Source organism: Xiphophorus couchianus, unplaced genomic scaffold (genome assembly GCF_001444195.1).
Source record: "Xiphophorus couchianus unplaced genomic scaffold, X_couchianus-1.0 Scaffold1000102, whole genome shotgun sequence".
NCBI lineage: Eukaryota > Metazoa > Chordata > Actinopteri > Cyprinodontiformes > Poeciliidae > Xiphophorus > Xiphophorus couchianus.
The window spans coordinates 1,050,001-1,063,901 of NW_020963015.1; the positions used below are offsets into that span (position 1 = coordinate 1,050,001).

The window sequence follows — 13,901 nt, forward strand, 5'->3', positions numbered from 1 at the left end:
ATATCAAACAACCTGTTGAGAGTCAAACTAAGATTCAAATGTTTAGATCAGAGTCACTGATCTAATCTCTGAAACATCTTCACAAAAACTGACTAAAAACAAACTTTAATAAGTGACTCCACTTGATCAAACTCCTCATAAATATTGACTTATTGCAGTGGCTCTCAATACAAGTTATGTGTTATTTAAATTATAACCTAAGTTGCTTTAAACCTTTTTTCTTTTTGTTTTTCCATGTCCTGGATGGTTGAACCTATAAATATGTAGAAATCAAATATCTGGGAAGTTTCATAACTGGATCAGCACCAGAAAAATATTAAGATTTTAATTAGTGGTTTTAAAGGCTCCACTCCTCTTCAGCTGCAGTGGCCCCTCTGCTCTGGCCCCCACACAGAGCTGTCTGCTAGTAACGCTAAATAAATATAGATAAATATGATTGAAATATTGGCTACCTTTGACAGAAAAAAGAGCCAATGTACAGCACCTTCTGATAGTATTCCTTGAACTTTTCAACCTTTTGCTGCTTTTCAGGCTTCAAACATAAAAATCTAAAACTTTTATTATGTTGTGAAGAATCAACAAGTGGGACACAATCGTGATGTGGAACGAAATTTATTGGATATTTTAAACTTTTTTAACAAATAAAAACTGCAAAGTGGGACGTGCCATTTTATTGGGCCCTTTACTGTCAGCAAACTCACTGCAGAAGTTCAGTTTGGATCTCTGGATGATCCAACGTTGTCCTAAGTGACTGATGATGGTAAATAGAATCACCTCTTTATAATAAAGTATAAATGCAGCTGCTCTGTGATGGTCTCTCATCATGAAGACCAAGGAACACCAGCAGCTCCGATACTGTTGGGGAAGTTTAAAGCTGGATTTGGAAAGAAAAAGATTTCCCAAGCTTTAAACACCTCAAGCAGCAGTGAGCAGGCGATCATATTGAAACGGAAAGAGTATCAGATCAAATCCACCAAGACCCGGCCGTCCTCTAAACTTTCATCTGGAACAAGGAGAAGATCAGAGATGCAGCCAAGAGGCCCTTGATCACTCTGGATCACTCTGGATCTACAGAGATCTACAGCTGAGGTGGGAGAGTCTGTCCATAGGACAACAGTCAGTGGTAAACTGCACAAATCTGGCCTTTATGGAAGAGTGGCAAGAAGAAAGACATTTCTCAAAGAGAACCATAAAAGTCTGGTTTAAAGTTTGACACCAGCCACCTGGGAGACACAGCAACATGGAAGAAGTTGCTCTGGTCAGATATGTTTCCATAAAAGCAACAACTCATCACCCTGAACACATCATCCCCAGTGTCAAACATGGTGGTGGCAGCATCATGTTCTGGGCCTGCTGTTCTTCAGCAGGGCAGGGAAGCTGGATGGAACCGAATACAGAACCGTTCTGGAAGAAAACCTGTTGGAGTTTTTAAAGACCTGAGACTGGGACGGAGATTTACCTTCCAACAAGACAAAGATCCCAAACAGAAAGCAAAACCTACAATAGAATGGTTCACAAATAAACGTATCCAGGTGTTAGAATGGCCTAGTCAAAGTCCAGACCTGAATCCAATGGAGAATCTGTGGAAAGAGCTGAAAGCTGCTGTTCACAAGCTCTCCATCCATCCAACCTCACTGAGCTCCAGCTGGTTTAAGGAAGAATGGGCCAGAAGTTCGGTCTCTCCTTGAGCAAAACTGATGGAGTCGAAACGAAGCCACTTGCAGCTGCAACCGCAGCAAAAGGTGGCGCTATAGAGTAGTAACGCAAGGGCCAATAATATGGCACGTCCCACTTTGCAGGTTTTATTTGTTAAAAAAGTTTTAAAATATCCAATAAATTTCGTTCCACCTCACGATTGTTGTTGATTCTTCACAAAATAATAAAAATTTAGATCTTTATGTTTGAAGCCTGAAAAGCAGCAAAAGGTTGAAAAGTTCAAGGGGGCCGAATACTTTCACAAGACACTGCAGATCAGTTCTGCTCATTTTGATTTAAGGCAATGAAATAAACTGCAGTCTGATTTTTATGAATGTTTCTTCCTCTTGAGCAGTGAAATAAATAAAATGTGTTTCGTGTCTTTTGCTGTAAGTATTTATTACTGGAGGCTTTGTTGTTGCAGAGCCACAGCTAACAGCTAACAGCTAGCTCCTCTCTTCAGCGGCGCTGACGGAGCCGGTACCGTCCGCAGCGCTACTGAACGGCAGCTGGGTCGGATATCAGACAGCAGGAGGAGCTGAATGGATTAATATCTTCTGGCTTTTGGTGGTTGAGTTGGTGGAGTTTAGCCATTTTCTCTGGAGTTGTTTCAGCGAATGGTGTTGTGTTGATGTGCAGATTAACCCTTTAATTTGTCTCATTTTCTCTGCTAAGCAGATTCATTCAGACTGGAGTTCAGGTGGTTCCGCCGATTGTTGATGTTGGACATCAACCTGAAAAATACAATCAATTAATATGTTTGCAGGTTCATATTAAGAAAAGTCACAATTTTTGATAACAAAATTTGCACCAGGATGATGCAGCTTGTCAGCCGTATCATAATAGATGTACTGTGCAGAAGTGCAATGGAAACACTTTGTTCACATGATCAGCAGCTGGACGTTACCACGTTCAGACGGCTGCACAGATTTGTGACGCTCATCTTATTATTAATGATTATAATGGTGTTAAGTTGTGCATCATTCATGGCTGTTTTCACATTTATTGCCTCGTTCATATTAGTCTGGATGTTTGCAGTTTTGTGGAGCGAAGCTCGACGTCGTTCATATGAATATATTTGTTACCTGGACATTAGCAACGGGACGGATGGACAGGAAGAGCCCGACTAAAACTACCTGGATGTCAGACAAATTGTCTTTCTGATTATTTCCAAATGAACCCACAACCTGCGACTCATTACATTTGCTAGCGACTTTAGAAGAAACGAGCCCAAAGCTGCTTGTAATAATCGGACTTGGCGACAGAAACTTCCTGTTTTCCGGCAACAAAATGTGGATCTTCCTCCACCGTTCATGTTTCTGTCGCATAGAAACAGCAGCGACTTCCCAAGACGCGTCGAGGAAATCCAATTAAATTACTAAAGAAAACAGTAATGCACAGTGATTACTAGATTATTGATCTAGTAATCAGTAATCTGATTACTGGATTTGAAATAGTAACGTGTTACTGACATCACTGATCAGTTCATAAAAAGTTGTTTCATTCCAACCTGTTGAATCCATAACTAATGTAAAAACATCGGTTACAGTTTCCCCAAAACGCCGCATGTCGCCGCTCCCAAGAGGCGGGGCTTGTTGCTCCTATGCCTGAATGAATCGTCTCCTCTGATTGGCTGATAGATGAATACAGCTCATGTTTACATCCATTCCTGCCAAAATTTTTAATGAGATTTTGTGTGAACAAGCGTTTTCACATGAGTTTAATTTATTTAATAAAAACGCCCCTCCTCAGGGTTTCCCCCAGTAAACCTGCTGAGCCCGGCGGCCATGTTGTTGTATTAAAGATGTTAAGTAGACAGGAAATGTAAAAATATTACTGTTACAAGAAAACATGGCCAGTGAAACGATATTTAAACCCACAACTAGTCCTAAAAACAACAAATCCAATTAAAATGAATATTAATTATTTGCACTTTTGTTTAATCCAAATTAAGTCAGCATCTCCATCGGGCCCCCAGGGCTTCAGGGGCCCCATAAAGGCCAATATTTGAACCCAGATATAAAATGCAACATTTGTTTATCAAAGCTGCAGAATTTGGTTTAATGGTTTCAACATAAATTCAAAGATTTTAAATTGTTTAACATTTAAATGTAAGATTTTAAGGAGCTGGCAAGTTTACTTTGTAAAAGTTCAAACAACAATCTTCATCGTTAGATTGTTTTGTTACCATAGCAACAATCTGATGCTGTGAGTTTGAGCCGTTTGTTCTCAAAAACAAATGAATAAACTGTAATTATAACTGATTGTTTTTGGTTTGGCCAGTTAATCTACTCTCTCTCTCCCAGATTAAATCCAACCCAGAAGCTGTTAGAGGTGCTGATGGTTTTAGCAGCAAGAGGGGCCCCTAGGTCAGATTCTGCCCCAGGCCTCATGCAGCCTTGGACCGGCCCTGCAGGATGAGTTCAATCTGCTGCACTGATGCAGAGATGAGCAACAAACTGAGATTTAATTGAATGTTTCTAATGTTTCTTTAGCAGCTCTAACATTTCTGTCTGTTGAGTTTTTAAAACACAGAAACTGTTTTGGTTGCTGGAGTTTATGGGACGAGAGTTTCAGATATTTTCCACATGAACTCTTTAGTATGGGCAGCGTGTAGAGATGGAAATGCTGCATAATTCTTTGTTCACAAAGATAAATCATTCTCTTCGCTCCTCAAAGCTCCTCAGAAAGCCACTACAAGTTATTCCTGCGGTTCATTGAGCTGCACAACCAGAGCTAACACGGCGGTTTAACCTCTGACCTGGAGAATCTTCAATGTAAGTAACGAAGCACAGCGCATGGCCCCTGGAGGCAGGGCGCTATACCTACCCCCACCAGCAGGCGGCACCCTGCTACAGAGACGAGCTGGGCTCCTGAAGTAGAGAAAAGGGAGATTTGAGGATAAATCTAAGATTTGAATCCTGTTAGTAATTCAGACGGATTCTGGAGGGAGAATTAATGTCTGGACCTCGGTCTCAGAGTTTACATACAGAGTGTCGGTGGTTCTGATGGACCAGGGCAGGTGGTTCTGATGAGATGTAGTATTGTTTTGGGTTTTCAGAAGAGAAGAAACATCAGACCCTGTTTGTGTGGGAAACAGAAACATGTCTGGGTTAGTTGAGAAGCGACTGGTTCCAGTCACTGGTCTTTGGTTTTTCTCTGTGTTCATATTAGGAGGTAATCGTGTTGACGTTGCCTCTTAGCTCCTGTTGATGTTTGGAGGCAACGTCATTGCCAAAGTCCTAGTTTCCTGTTGAAGTGCAGCAAAACTTTTCCAGGTGAGTCCAGCAGAGTCGGGCCTCTGGTTAACCCCAAAGACTCAGAGTCCAGGTAAAGAACAGTCTGTTCTGTTCTTTAGTAGCACAAACAGCCCATCTAAACAGATTATCTAGGCCTGGTTTACAGCTACAGTTTTATCATCTCAGTATTCCTGGATCCTTGTCCCTCCGTTTCAGGTTGTGCATCACCAGTAGCTTTAACGCTGTGGTCACTTTGACAATAAACAACACAAACCTTGGTCTGCCCTGGTGTTTGCACAAAAATTTCAACTGAACAGCATGCGCCAACCGTTATTTGTATCTTCAAAATGTTTGATTTCGTTCAGCTGAGAGGCTCCTGGTTCAGCAACTGGTTCACTGAAAACAGACAGAGAACCTGCTGTTGTTGCTATTAAGCTAAAAATGTTAATTTTATATTTTGTTTCTCCTTTTTCCCCCAGATTTGTCACATTATGTCTGCCATTAAGCAAGATGTTCTTGCTCATCATTTTAACCTCAACCAACAAGAGATCTCTGCTCTGGATCCCCGGGAAACGGAATCTGAAAAAATCAAAGAGAGCGAAGAGGAACCAGAACTTCCACAAGTCAAAGCAGAGGAATACGGATCAGAACCTCTGCAGATGGTAAAGGAAGGAGAGCAGATAATATTGAAGCAGGTAACAGATGACTTAACAGAAACAGATTCTGCATCTGTTGAAATCAAAGAGGAACCAAAGGAAGTAGAACTGCAACAAATGAAGGAAGAAGATTGTCTATCAGGATCTCAGCAGATGGTCAAGACTGATGAAGGCATCAGTCAGGATGAAAACCAGGATGTACCAAAGCAAGAGACTGATACATTTATGGTAACAGGTTCTGGATCACTTGAAATCAAAGTAGAACCAGAGGAACTAGAGCTGCAACAAATGAAAGAAGACGATCGCCAATCAGAATCCCAACAGATGGTAAAGATTGAGGCTGAAGGCATCAATCAGGATTATAACCAGGAAGTACTGAAGCAGGAGACAGAAACATTAATCCTAACTGCGTCTAATAATGAACCAGATCAACAACAACCAGAACTCAGTGGAAACCAAATGTTCTCGCACCAGCAGAGAGTTGAGAAAACCAGAGGTGAAGGTGACAATGCAGAGAAAGGCGTGAAGGACAAGGAAATTTACAGATTAAAAAAATGTAAACAATGTAACGTATGTGGGAAAAGTTTCAAATTAAACACTGAGTTAACAATCCACATGAGAACTCACACAGGTGAGAAGCCTTTCTTATGTGTAACCTGTGGAAAAGGTTTCAGTCAAAAATGTAATTTGAATAGCCACATGGGAACTCACACAGGTGAGAAACCGTTCTCATGCGAAATCTGTGGGAAATGTTTTCGTCAAAAATATATTTTGATTAGCCACATGAGGACTCACACAGAGGAGAGAGCTTTCTCATGTGTAACTTGTGGGAGAACTTTCCGTCACAAGTGTAGTTTGAATAATCACATGAGAACTCACACAGGTGAGAAACCTTTTGCATGTATAACCTGTGGAAAAGGTTTCAGTGAAAAAAATACTTTGATTAGGCACATCAGAACTCACACAGGTGAGAAGCCTTTCTCATGTAAAATCTGTGGGAAATGTTTTCGTCAAAGACATATTTTGAATACCCACATGAGAGTTCACACTGAGGAGAGGCCTTTCTCATGTGCAACTTGTGGAAAAGGTTTCAATCAAAAAGCCAATTTGAATAGCCACATGAGAACTCACACTGGTGTGAAGCCTTTCTCATGTGCAACCTGTGGAAAATGTTTCAATCAAAAAATCCACTTGGATAACCATGTGAGAATTCACACAGGTGAAAAGCCTTTTTCATGTGAAACCTGTGGAAAATGTTTCCGTGAAAAGCATGTTTTGAATACCCACATGAGAACTCACACAGGTGAAAAGCCTTTCTCATGTGAAACCTGTGGAAAATGTTTCCGTGAAAAGCGGATTTTGAATAGCCATGTGAGAATTCATACAGGTGAGAGGCCTTTCATATGTGGAACTTGTGGGAAATGTTTTGGCCATAAAAATAGTTATACTTACCACATCAGAACTCACAAAAGAGAAACCTTCCACCCATCGTACTTGTCCTAATGATGCCTGTTCCAGCTCTAATTTGACATGCGGTAAAATTTTGTTTCAAAGAAGCAATTTAACGTTCCCCATAAGTTGGACAGTTTCTGTCAGCAGAGTGTTCAGAAAAATTATTCTATTAACATTAATGACATGTTTGATGGTTTGTAGTTGATAAAGGACCAAATTCTTACAATAGAGTTGAAATCATGCATGATGTGAAATAAAAGGACAAATTTTTCTGTGTTTAATTATCGAAATGCATCAACACTGAATGTTGTGTGGATTAATGCTGCAGTCACATCATTTTATTAATGTGATGAAAACTGTAATAAATTCTCAAATGTTTTTGCTTGATCTGTTTTTTAACAGATTGTGTTTAAATGATGGATGATGTCAAATCTGTTGTGAAACGATAAAATGACTTTTTTTCTGTATTTAATCAGTTATTGAAGTGCTGTGGATTAATGCTGCAGTAAATTAGATGGATGAACATCAGAAGGTCAGTCTGGTCCAGCTGAGTCAGTGTGGAGGAAAGAGAAGTAGATCCAACCATCTGCCGGTTCGTTTCCCACCGGGCCGCTTTGAATGCAGATGAGAAAATATTTTGTCACATCGTAATTTTTACATAGAATTAGAAAATACTTTCTGCATGCCTTAACTGAGCAGAACTTTATCAAAGGTATTTTAGTAGCTTATGAATTGTTAATACACACATGCTTTTACATCTGGAAATGCTGCACTATTGGCACACACTATTACTACTAATACACACTATACTGTAAAAGAAGAAAAAAATTCAGAAGGGCACATTATTTTTGTCCAGAAGGCAAAGAGAGAAAAGGTGAAAAATAAAATACAATTTAAATAAGAAGTGGAAATCATTTGTGAATTTCTCACCAACTGCAGACGGGAAGAAAGCGTCCAAAGATCGACCACAGCCTTCAGCTTTCAGCCTGGACACAAGCGAAGAACAAGCAAAGTTACATCTGCAGGGGGAATAAAATAAACTTGAAGTTCAGTTCAGCAGCATAAAAACAACTGAAAACTTCAGCTCCTTGAAATGAACTTTATGTCTCCACAAAACCAGCTCAGAGTAACTTAGGGGGATGACCAGGAGGACCCCTGCTGGCCTGGAGGGTTTATTTATTTTATGTGGATATTATTAATATGTGTGATGAACCAGCTGTAGAGTTCAGTCTCCCTTCAACTACATTCGGCTTCAAGTGACTGAAGCCACGTTTTGTTTTCTAGAAGGAGCCTTTTCTATTTAACACATTCAAACATTTTCATTCAGAAACAGTAACTGAAGTTTTCTGAAATTTAAAAGACTTATGAGAAAAACAATGAACAATAAACCTTGAAGGGGATCAATATGTGTCACATAGTTCAGGTTGCTGTTTAAGTTCTACTGACAAAAATAGAGTAAGAGAAGCAAGACTTTTCCAGAAGCATGTTTTGAACAGCCATGAGTTCACACTGAGGACAGGGAACCTGGGAAAAAGGTTTCAGTGAAAAATCTAGTGTGATGAAGAACACGGGAATTCACGCAGGTGAGAAACCTTTCAGATGTCATACATGTAGCTGTGACTTGTGGGAAAAGTTTAACTCAAAGAAACAGTTTTACATCATCCTATAAGAATTTAAGGGCGGATGTGCAGAATGTGGGACACACTGCGACCTCTAACCTTCAGCATGAAGGGCATCTGAAGGAGACAAGGAGGAAGAGGATTGGGACAGGGCCTGCGTTTGGTCTCGTGTGTTTCTGGGGCGTGTTTCAGTGTGGCACTTCTGGAAGTAAACAACAATGCGCTAGCAGCATTAGCTTCCAGGTTTCTTAGAACAATTTCTGCTGTGTGAGCTGAATATTTGAGTCTGGAGTAACAACTCTGGTTTATGACTAACTGCTGCTGCTGGAGAAATATTCAACTACATCGTAAACAAGAGATGGATCATCAGATCTGACGGCTGGATTCAAAATCATCTCAGAACCTCCAGGCTTTACATGCTGCTGAAGTTAGCTTCTGATTCACATCTCGATTCTTTAGTTAATGAATCTGAACGAGTTTTAATTCGCTGTATTTCAAACTTGAAATACTTTGAAAGTTTAAACCTGAAATTGATCATTTGATAACCAAAAAAATCCCAAAACAGGTTGTGATTTATGAAACCTGCGAAAGCTTTCAGATAGTTTGAGTTTAGGGATTCAAACTGCATAAAACCACATTAGAGCCGATCGACGTTGAAATCATTATCATCTCAAACCTGGAGTTTGGAAACAATTCATTCAGTTTTAGTTCAGACCTATAGAGGATTATTTACTAACATATGTGGCAACCTGGGGTGGATTTTCTTTATTATGAAACCCAAATACAGAATATTAAGGTTTACAGTACCGGAAACCAACAAGTGGAATAACTGCAGGAAAATGTAACGTAATAAAGACACAGGTGAGTTCTGCTGGCAGGAGGAGACGAGACTCAAAAGGTTCTACAAAAATGTGTTAAGCTTCAATATGTTTTTAAATTAACAATAACCTGGAATTGAATGGTTAAAAAAACGGGAATCCATTTTAACAAAATTGATTGTAATAAAATGTTTAAATTTCAAAGGAAACTGAGGCTTAGCAACGTGGGAAGTAATGAGGAAAGGAGCAAAATCCAGTGAAGAAAAAGGTTCTAAACAAAACACACAAGAAAACACTAAACCACAGCAGCCTCAGTCCCTGAAAGAAAAGCAAAAACGAAACAATATGAGTAAAACTGATACAATAGCACTACAATATTGCACTTTATCCCATTAGCAGTGCCTGTAGCGGCCTCTTGGAGTGAACAGCCAGACGCAGGGAGTTCCAAACGGGTGCAGTTTATTATTAACCTTCCTTGTCTGACATCGTGAAAACTGTAGTATAAACAAAGGATACATGATGTATAAATAAACATAAATGTTCACAAAACACAATTGCGCACATTCCTACCTCGTTCTGCTTCCCAAGAGCGCTATTTTACAAATTTTCTTTACTTTTTCCTCAGGCTCTAATGCTGACTCGGCGTGGTTAGCAAACAGGAAGTGCCCAACACAAAATACGCGAAGAAGAACTCTACCGCTCTTTAAAATAAATTCACAAATCAACCACTAAGTGTCACTGTGGGACCAATGAACAAAAAGAAGAATTTCACCATTTAGTAGCTATTTGCAGTGCAATCAATGCTCCGGCAGCGGGGGAAAGTTCAGGTTGGTCTTTTAAAACATTTCTTTATAGGCAAAACAGCAGCGAGTATCAATCCATCAGGAGACTGAAAATAGAGCAGATTATTAATACAACTGCTGACCAAAAATATAACTTACAGCAGCTGCTTACCTGTGGCTTGGCAAATTACCGCACTGCCAGATAAACAGAGCAGCTGTAACAAAATGAGGCTTTGTTGACATGGGGTGGATGTTATTAACCTTTTCCTCCACCACGGACAGACGGTCCAGATGTTGGAGGAGCAGCACAGGAGGCTAAACAGATCAGACCAGATTGTATTAATGGCTACTACTAACAAACAATCAAGCTTACCCAGCACAATTTAACAAACGAGAAGGAAGTAGATGGAGACGACGTCACTATGCAAGGAAATTGGCCTTAAAGTGGCAGCGTACCATTTATGCTGCCTTTTATGCTGCCTGTGGGAAGAGTTTGGGCCACAAATGTAGCTTGGGAAGGCACTTGGTAACTCACACAGGTAAGAAGCCTTTCTCATGTATAACATGTGGTAAATTGTTCAGTCAATCAAGTCATGTGAAATGCCACACGAGAACTCGTTTAATTGCTAAAACCAAGACATTTTTCATCTATGTGACATGTGGGAAATACTTCACTCATAAAAGGAATTTGAATGTCAACATGAGAATTCATACAAGAAAAAAACATGCTCCTGGAAAATGTTTTAAGGAAAGCAACCAATTGAATTCCCATTTGAGGATACACTCAGAGGAAAGACCTTTCTCTTGCAATGCCTGTGAAAAGTCTTTCTGAAGAAAAGATCATCTGAAAAACCACATACATGCTCACACAAATGAGAAGCCTTTCTCATGTTTAAAATGTGGAAAAAGTTACAAGGGCAAATATAGTTTGAACATACACTTACGAATTCACACTAGTGAGAGACCTTTGTCATGTGTAACCTGCGGAAAAGATATTAGTCAAAAAAGCAGGTGAGGACATTCTGATGTGCAGCTCGTGGGAAAAAAATTCAGGCTTATAAGAACTTACATTAGTCATGCTAACCAGAACTCCCACAAACTAGAAATCTTTCCATGTCATACTTATGACAAAGGTGTTTGTTGTATCTGTAATTTCCTTTGACTTTGGTTAAAAGTTTGATTTGATGAAGTTTTTTGAAATGCCAACTACAACTCCAAAGTGTGAAGTTGAAATTGTCATGAATTCAGTGACATTGAGGCTCTTCCACAGATGTTAAGCAGTGACTCCTGACTGTTGTGTGGATGGACTCTACATTCTTCGTTGCATTACTGTGTTGACCGTTTTTTGTTCTAATTTTAAAAAAGGTTAAATAAAACTGTTCTAAAGAGGGACAATACGTTCTTTGTGTCCATCTAAGCCACACTTCTTAGTATTCCAATTATTAAATTATTAACTGATAAATAGATTAAGAATACATTTTCCAAAAGTTATTGATTTTTATTTCTTTCAACATTTAAAGGGACATTATTTCCCCAAATAATGTTCCGTCTTTTGTGTTGAGAAATGGGATTTGAAAGACTAAACTAAACTAAACTGTCTAAACTAATTTTTTAATTTGCTTAGTTCTAATTGACCTCATTGACAAAACCTTTCAATAAATTGCCCGGTCTTATAAAAAATGTTTTTTCTCCATATATTAGGCATCACCATGGTGACGTCCTCCAGGCTCTGATTGGCTGGTTTTGGTCAGGCAGCAGCAGCAGCAGCAGCAGCTCAGAGACGTGATTGATTTTTTTTTTTGTCGCAGCATGGTGACAACTTCTACAAATATATGGACAAAATAAGTTACATACTGCAGCTTTAAGCTTTCAGAATTCATATTGAACTATGACATCACTGCACAATTTTAATGGCTCTATTTGATCTATTTTCACGGTTTTACTTCTAGTAGTTTTAGTTTTATCATTCAATCTTTTTCTCAGTAATTTTAGTCGTGTTGTCAGATTAATGAGTTGATTGAATGAAATGTTGTAACTGTGAAGTTGAATTTCTTTAGTTAATAAACTCTTGTGTATTTGAGCCTGCTGTTGGACTTATGTCTTCAATTATTATTATTATTTTAAAACCCAGACCTGCAGGCATGATGAATAATAACAAACTGACCTTGATAGGTATTTTTCCTTTCGAACCTAAATAAAAGAAAGAACCACAGACAACGTATATGAATTTTATGTAGAGCTTTTGCAAAAGGAGAAGGCGCTGCCAATTCTTCCTCCAAACAATCCACAGAGCATTCTGACCTGCCCTTACAAAAACTCCTGTTTTTATTGTCAAAGAAGAACAGGCAAGGGGGCAGTCAGGAAAAACAACAGAGGTCGTAAAGCTTCTAACCCAAACATCTAACAACCCAGGTCAAGATGTGATATCTGATCAAAGGTCTGAGCCCGGTTCAAATCTCGGTCAATACTGTCAATAAAACAAAATACGACTGTTCACAGGTGGTTACTAAATTAGGAGGTGCGTAAAGTTGAACCGACAGTAGTGACCTCCATACACACGTAAGGAAGAGAACACTTTAAACAGAAAATCACAATGATCTATAGGCTGAATGTAAACTAAAGTAAGAATAAAATGAGAATACCAAAAAATCTCTAACAGACCTCTTTAGTTATGTCATATATTTTTTCTCTTTAATGAGAAATTATGTCCAGTTCCTTTTCTAATGTAAACGAGAAGTTTATTAATAATTGTATAATTCTATTTTTTAATAGCCAAAGTTAAACCTGTTTTTTTCATGTTCAGATCAGTGTTGTTTAGTTTTAACTGGACAAAAGCAGATTTCTAAATTATATCTGCTGCTTATGTGAGTCTGGTTTATGCAGGGATTACTACATGTTGCTTTATAAACTTTGCATTAAAATGTAGTTTGCATTATTTGCTCTGAATGTTTGAACATACTGAACTTTTAAAAGAAAAATCAGCCAAGCTGTTAATTTCCAATACTAAGAGATTTAAAGGTTTTAACATTAAGTAACAAACGACAACTACAGTTAATAGTAGCTTCTGACTGTCACTAAATGTTAGGCTTTAATAGTTTGGCATGTTTATATAAGTTTATAGAGGGAAAGACTGGTGTGCTTTTTTGTGAAAATTGTAAATAAAACATTTAAAATAATTTTGTCTGTGAAAATCTGTTTTTCCCTTCATTCCCTTTCTGTAGGAAAGGCTTGTTTTATTCTTTATGTTTTATGAATATGTGCATAAACAGTATCTGGTGGCCATAATTCACCCGTCAGATTCTGCTCCCCCTGTTAAACTGGGGCAACAGAATCTGATATTGAGCATTAAAAGGCAGTTTGAAATTACATAGAACTATAAGAATGTAGCTATAGTAGTACTTATATATAACACCATATGTAGTATTTATGTGTGTGTGTGTGTGTGTGTGTGATGAAAGTGCAGTTGCAAAAGTGAAAAAGTGAGACGACGTACCTGAAGCACGTTTGAACCTTCACGGTTTCCGTAGTTCTCCAGACAAGCAGCTGATTTTACCGCCTGGCGGTGTGGAGCGGCAAGGAGACGCAAGGGAACCGTATCTGATGGGGAAACACGAATCCACGCAACACCGGCTCTCCTGTT

The 13,901-nt window shown here is 38.9% G+C and overlaps 1 protein-coding gene and 1 long non-coding RNA gene across 2 annotated transcripts in view; one reads left to right on the plus strand and one right to left on the minus strand.

Annotated features, from left to right (window-relative positions):
• The window catches only part of LOC114141380 (zinc finger protein OZF-like), an 8,512-nt gene extending 1,092 nt beyond the window's left edge, over nt 1-7,420 (plus strand). The window contains exon 2 of the mRNA XM_028011897.1: nt 5,414-7,420. Coding sequence (XP_027867698.1) covers nt 5,426-7,093 — 1,668 coding nt within the window. The 5' untranslated portion in view covers nt 5,414-5,425 and the 3' untranslated portion in view covers nt 7,094-7,420. The remainder of the gene's footprint in view (nt 1-5,413) is intronic.
• On the minus strand, nt 7,185-12,035 carry LOC114141432 (uncharacterized). Its single transcript, XR_003594828.1, has 3 exons — nt 10,434-12,035; nt 7,973-8,028; nt 7,185-7,654 (listed from the first exon to the last, which is right to left on the minus strand). It is a non-coding gene; the product is annotated as an uncharacterized LOC114141432 (long non-coding RNA).
• Between the last annotated feature and the right edge of the window lie 1,866 nt (nt 12,036-13,901).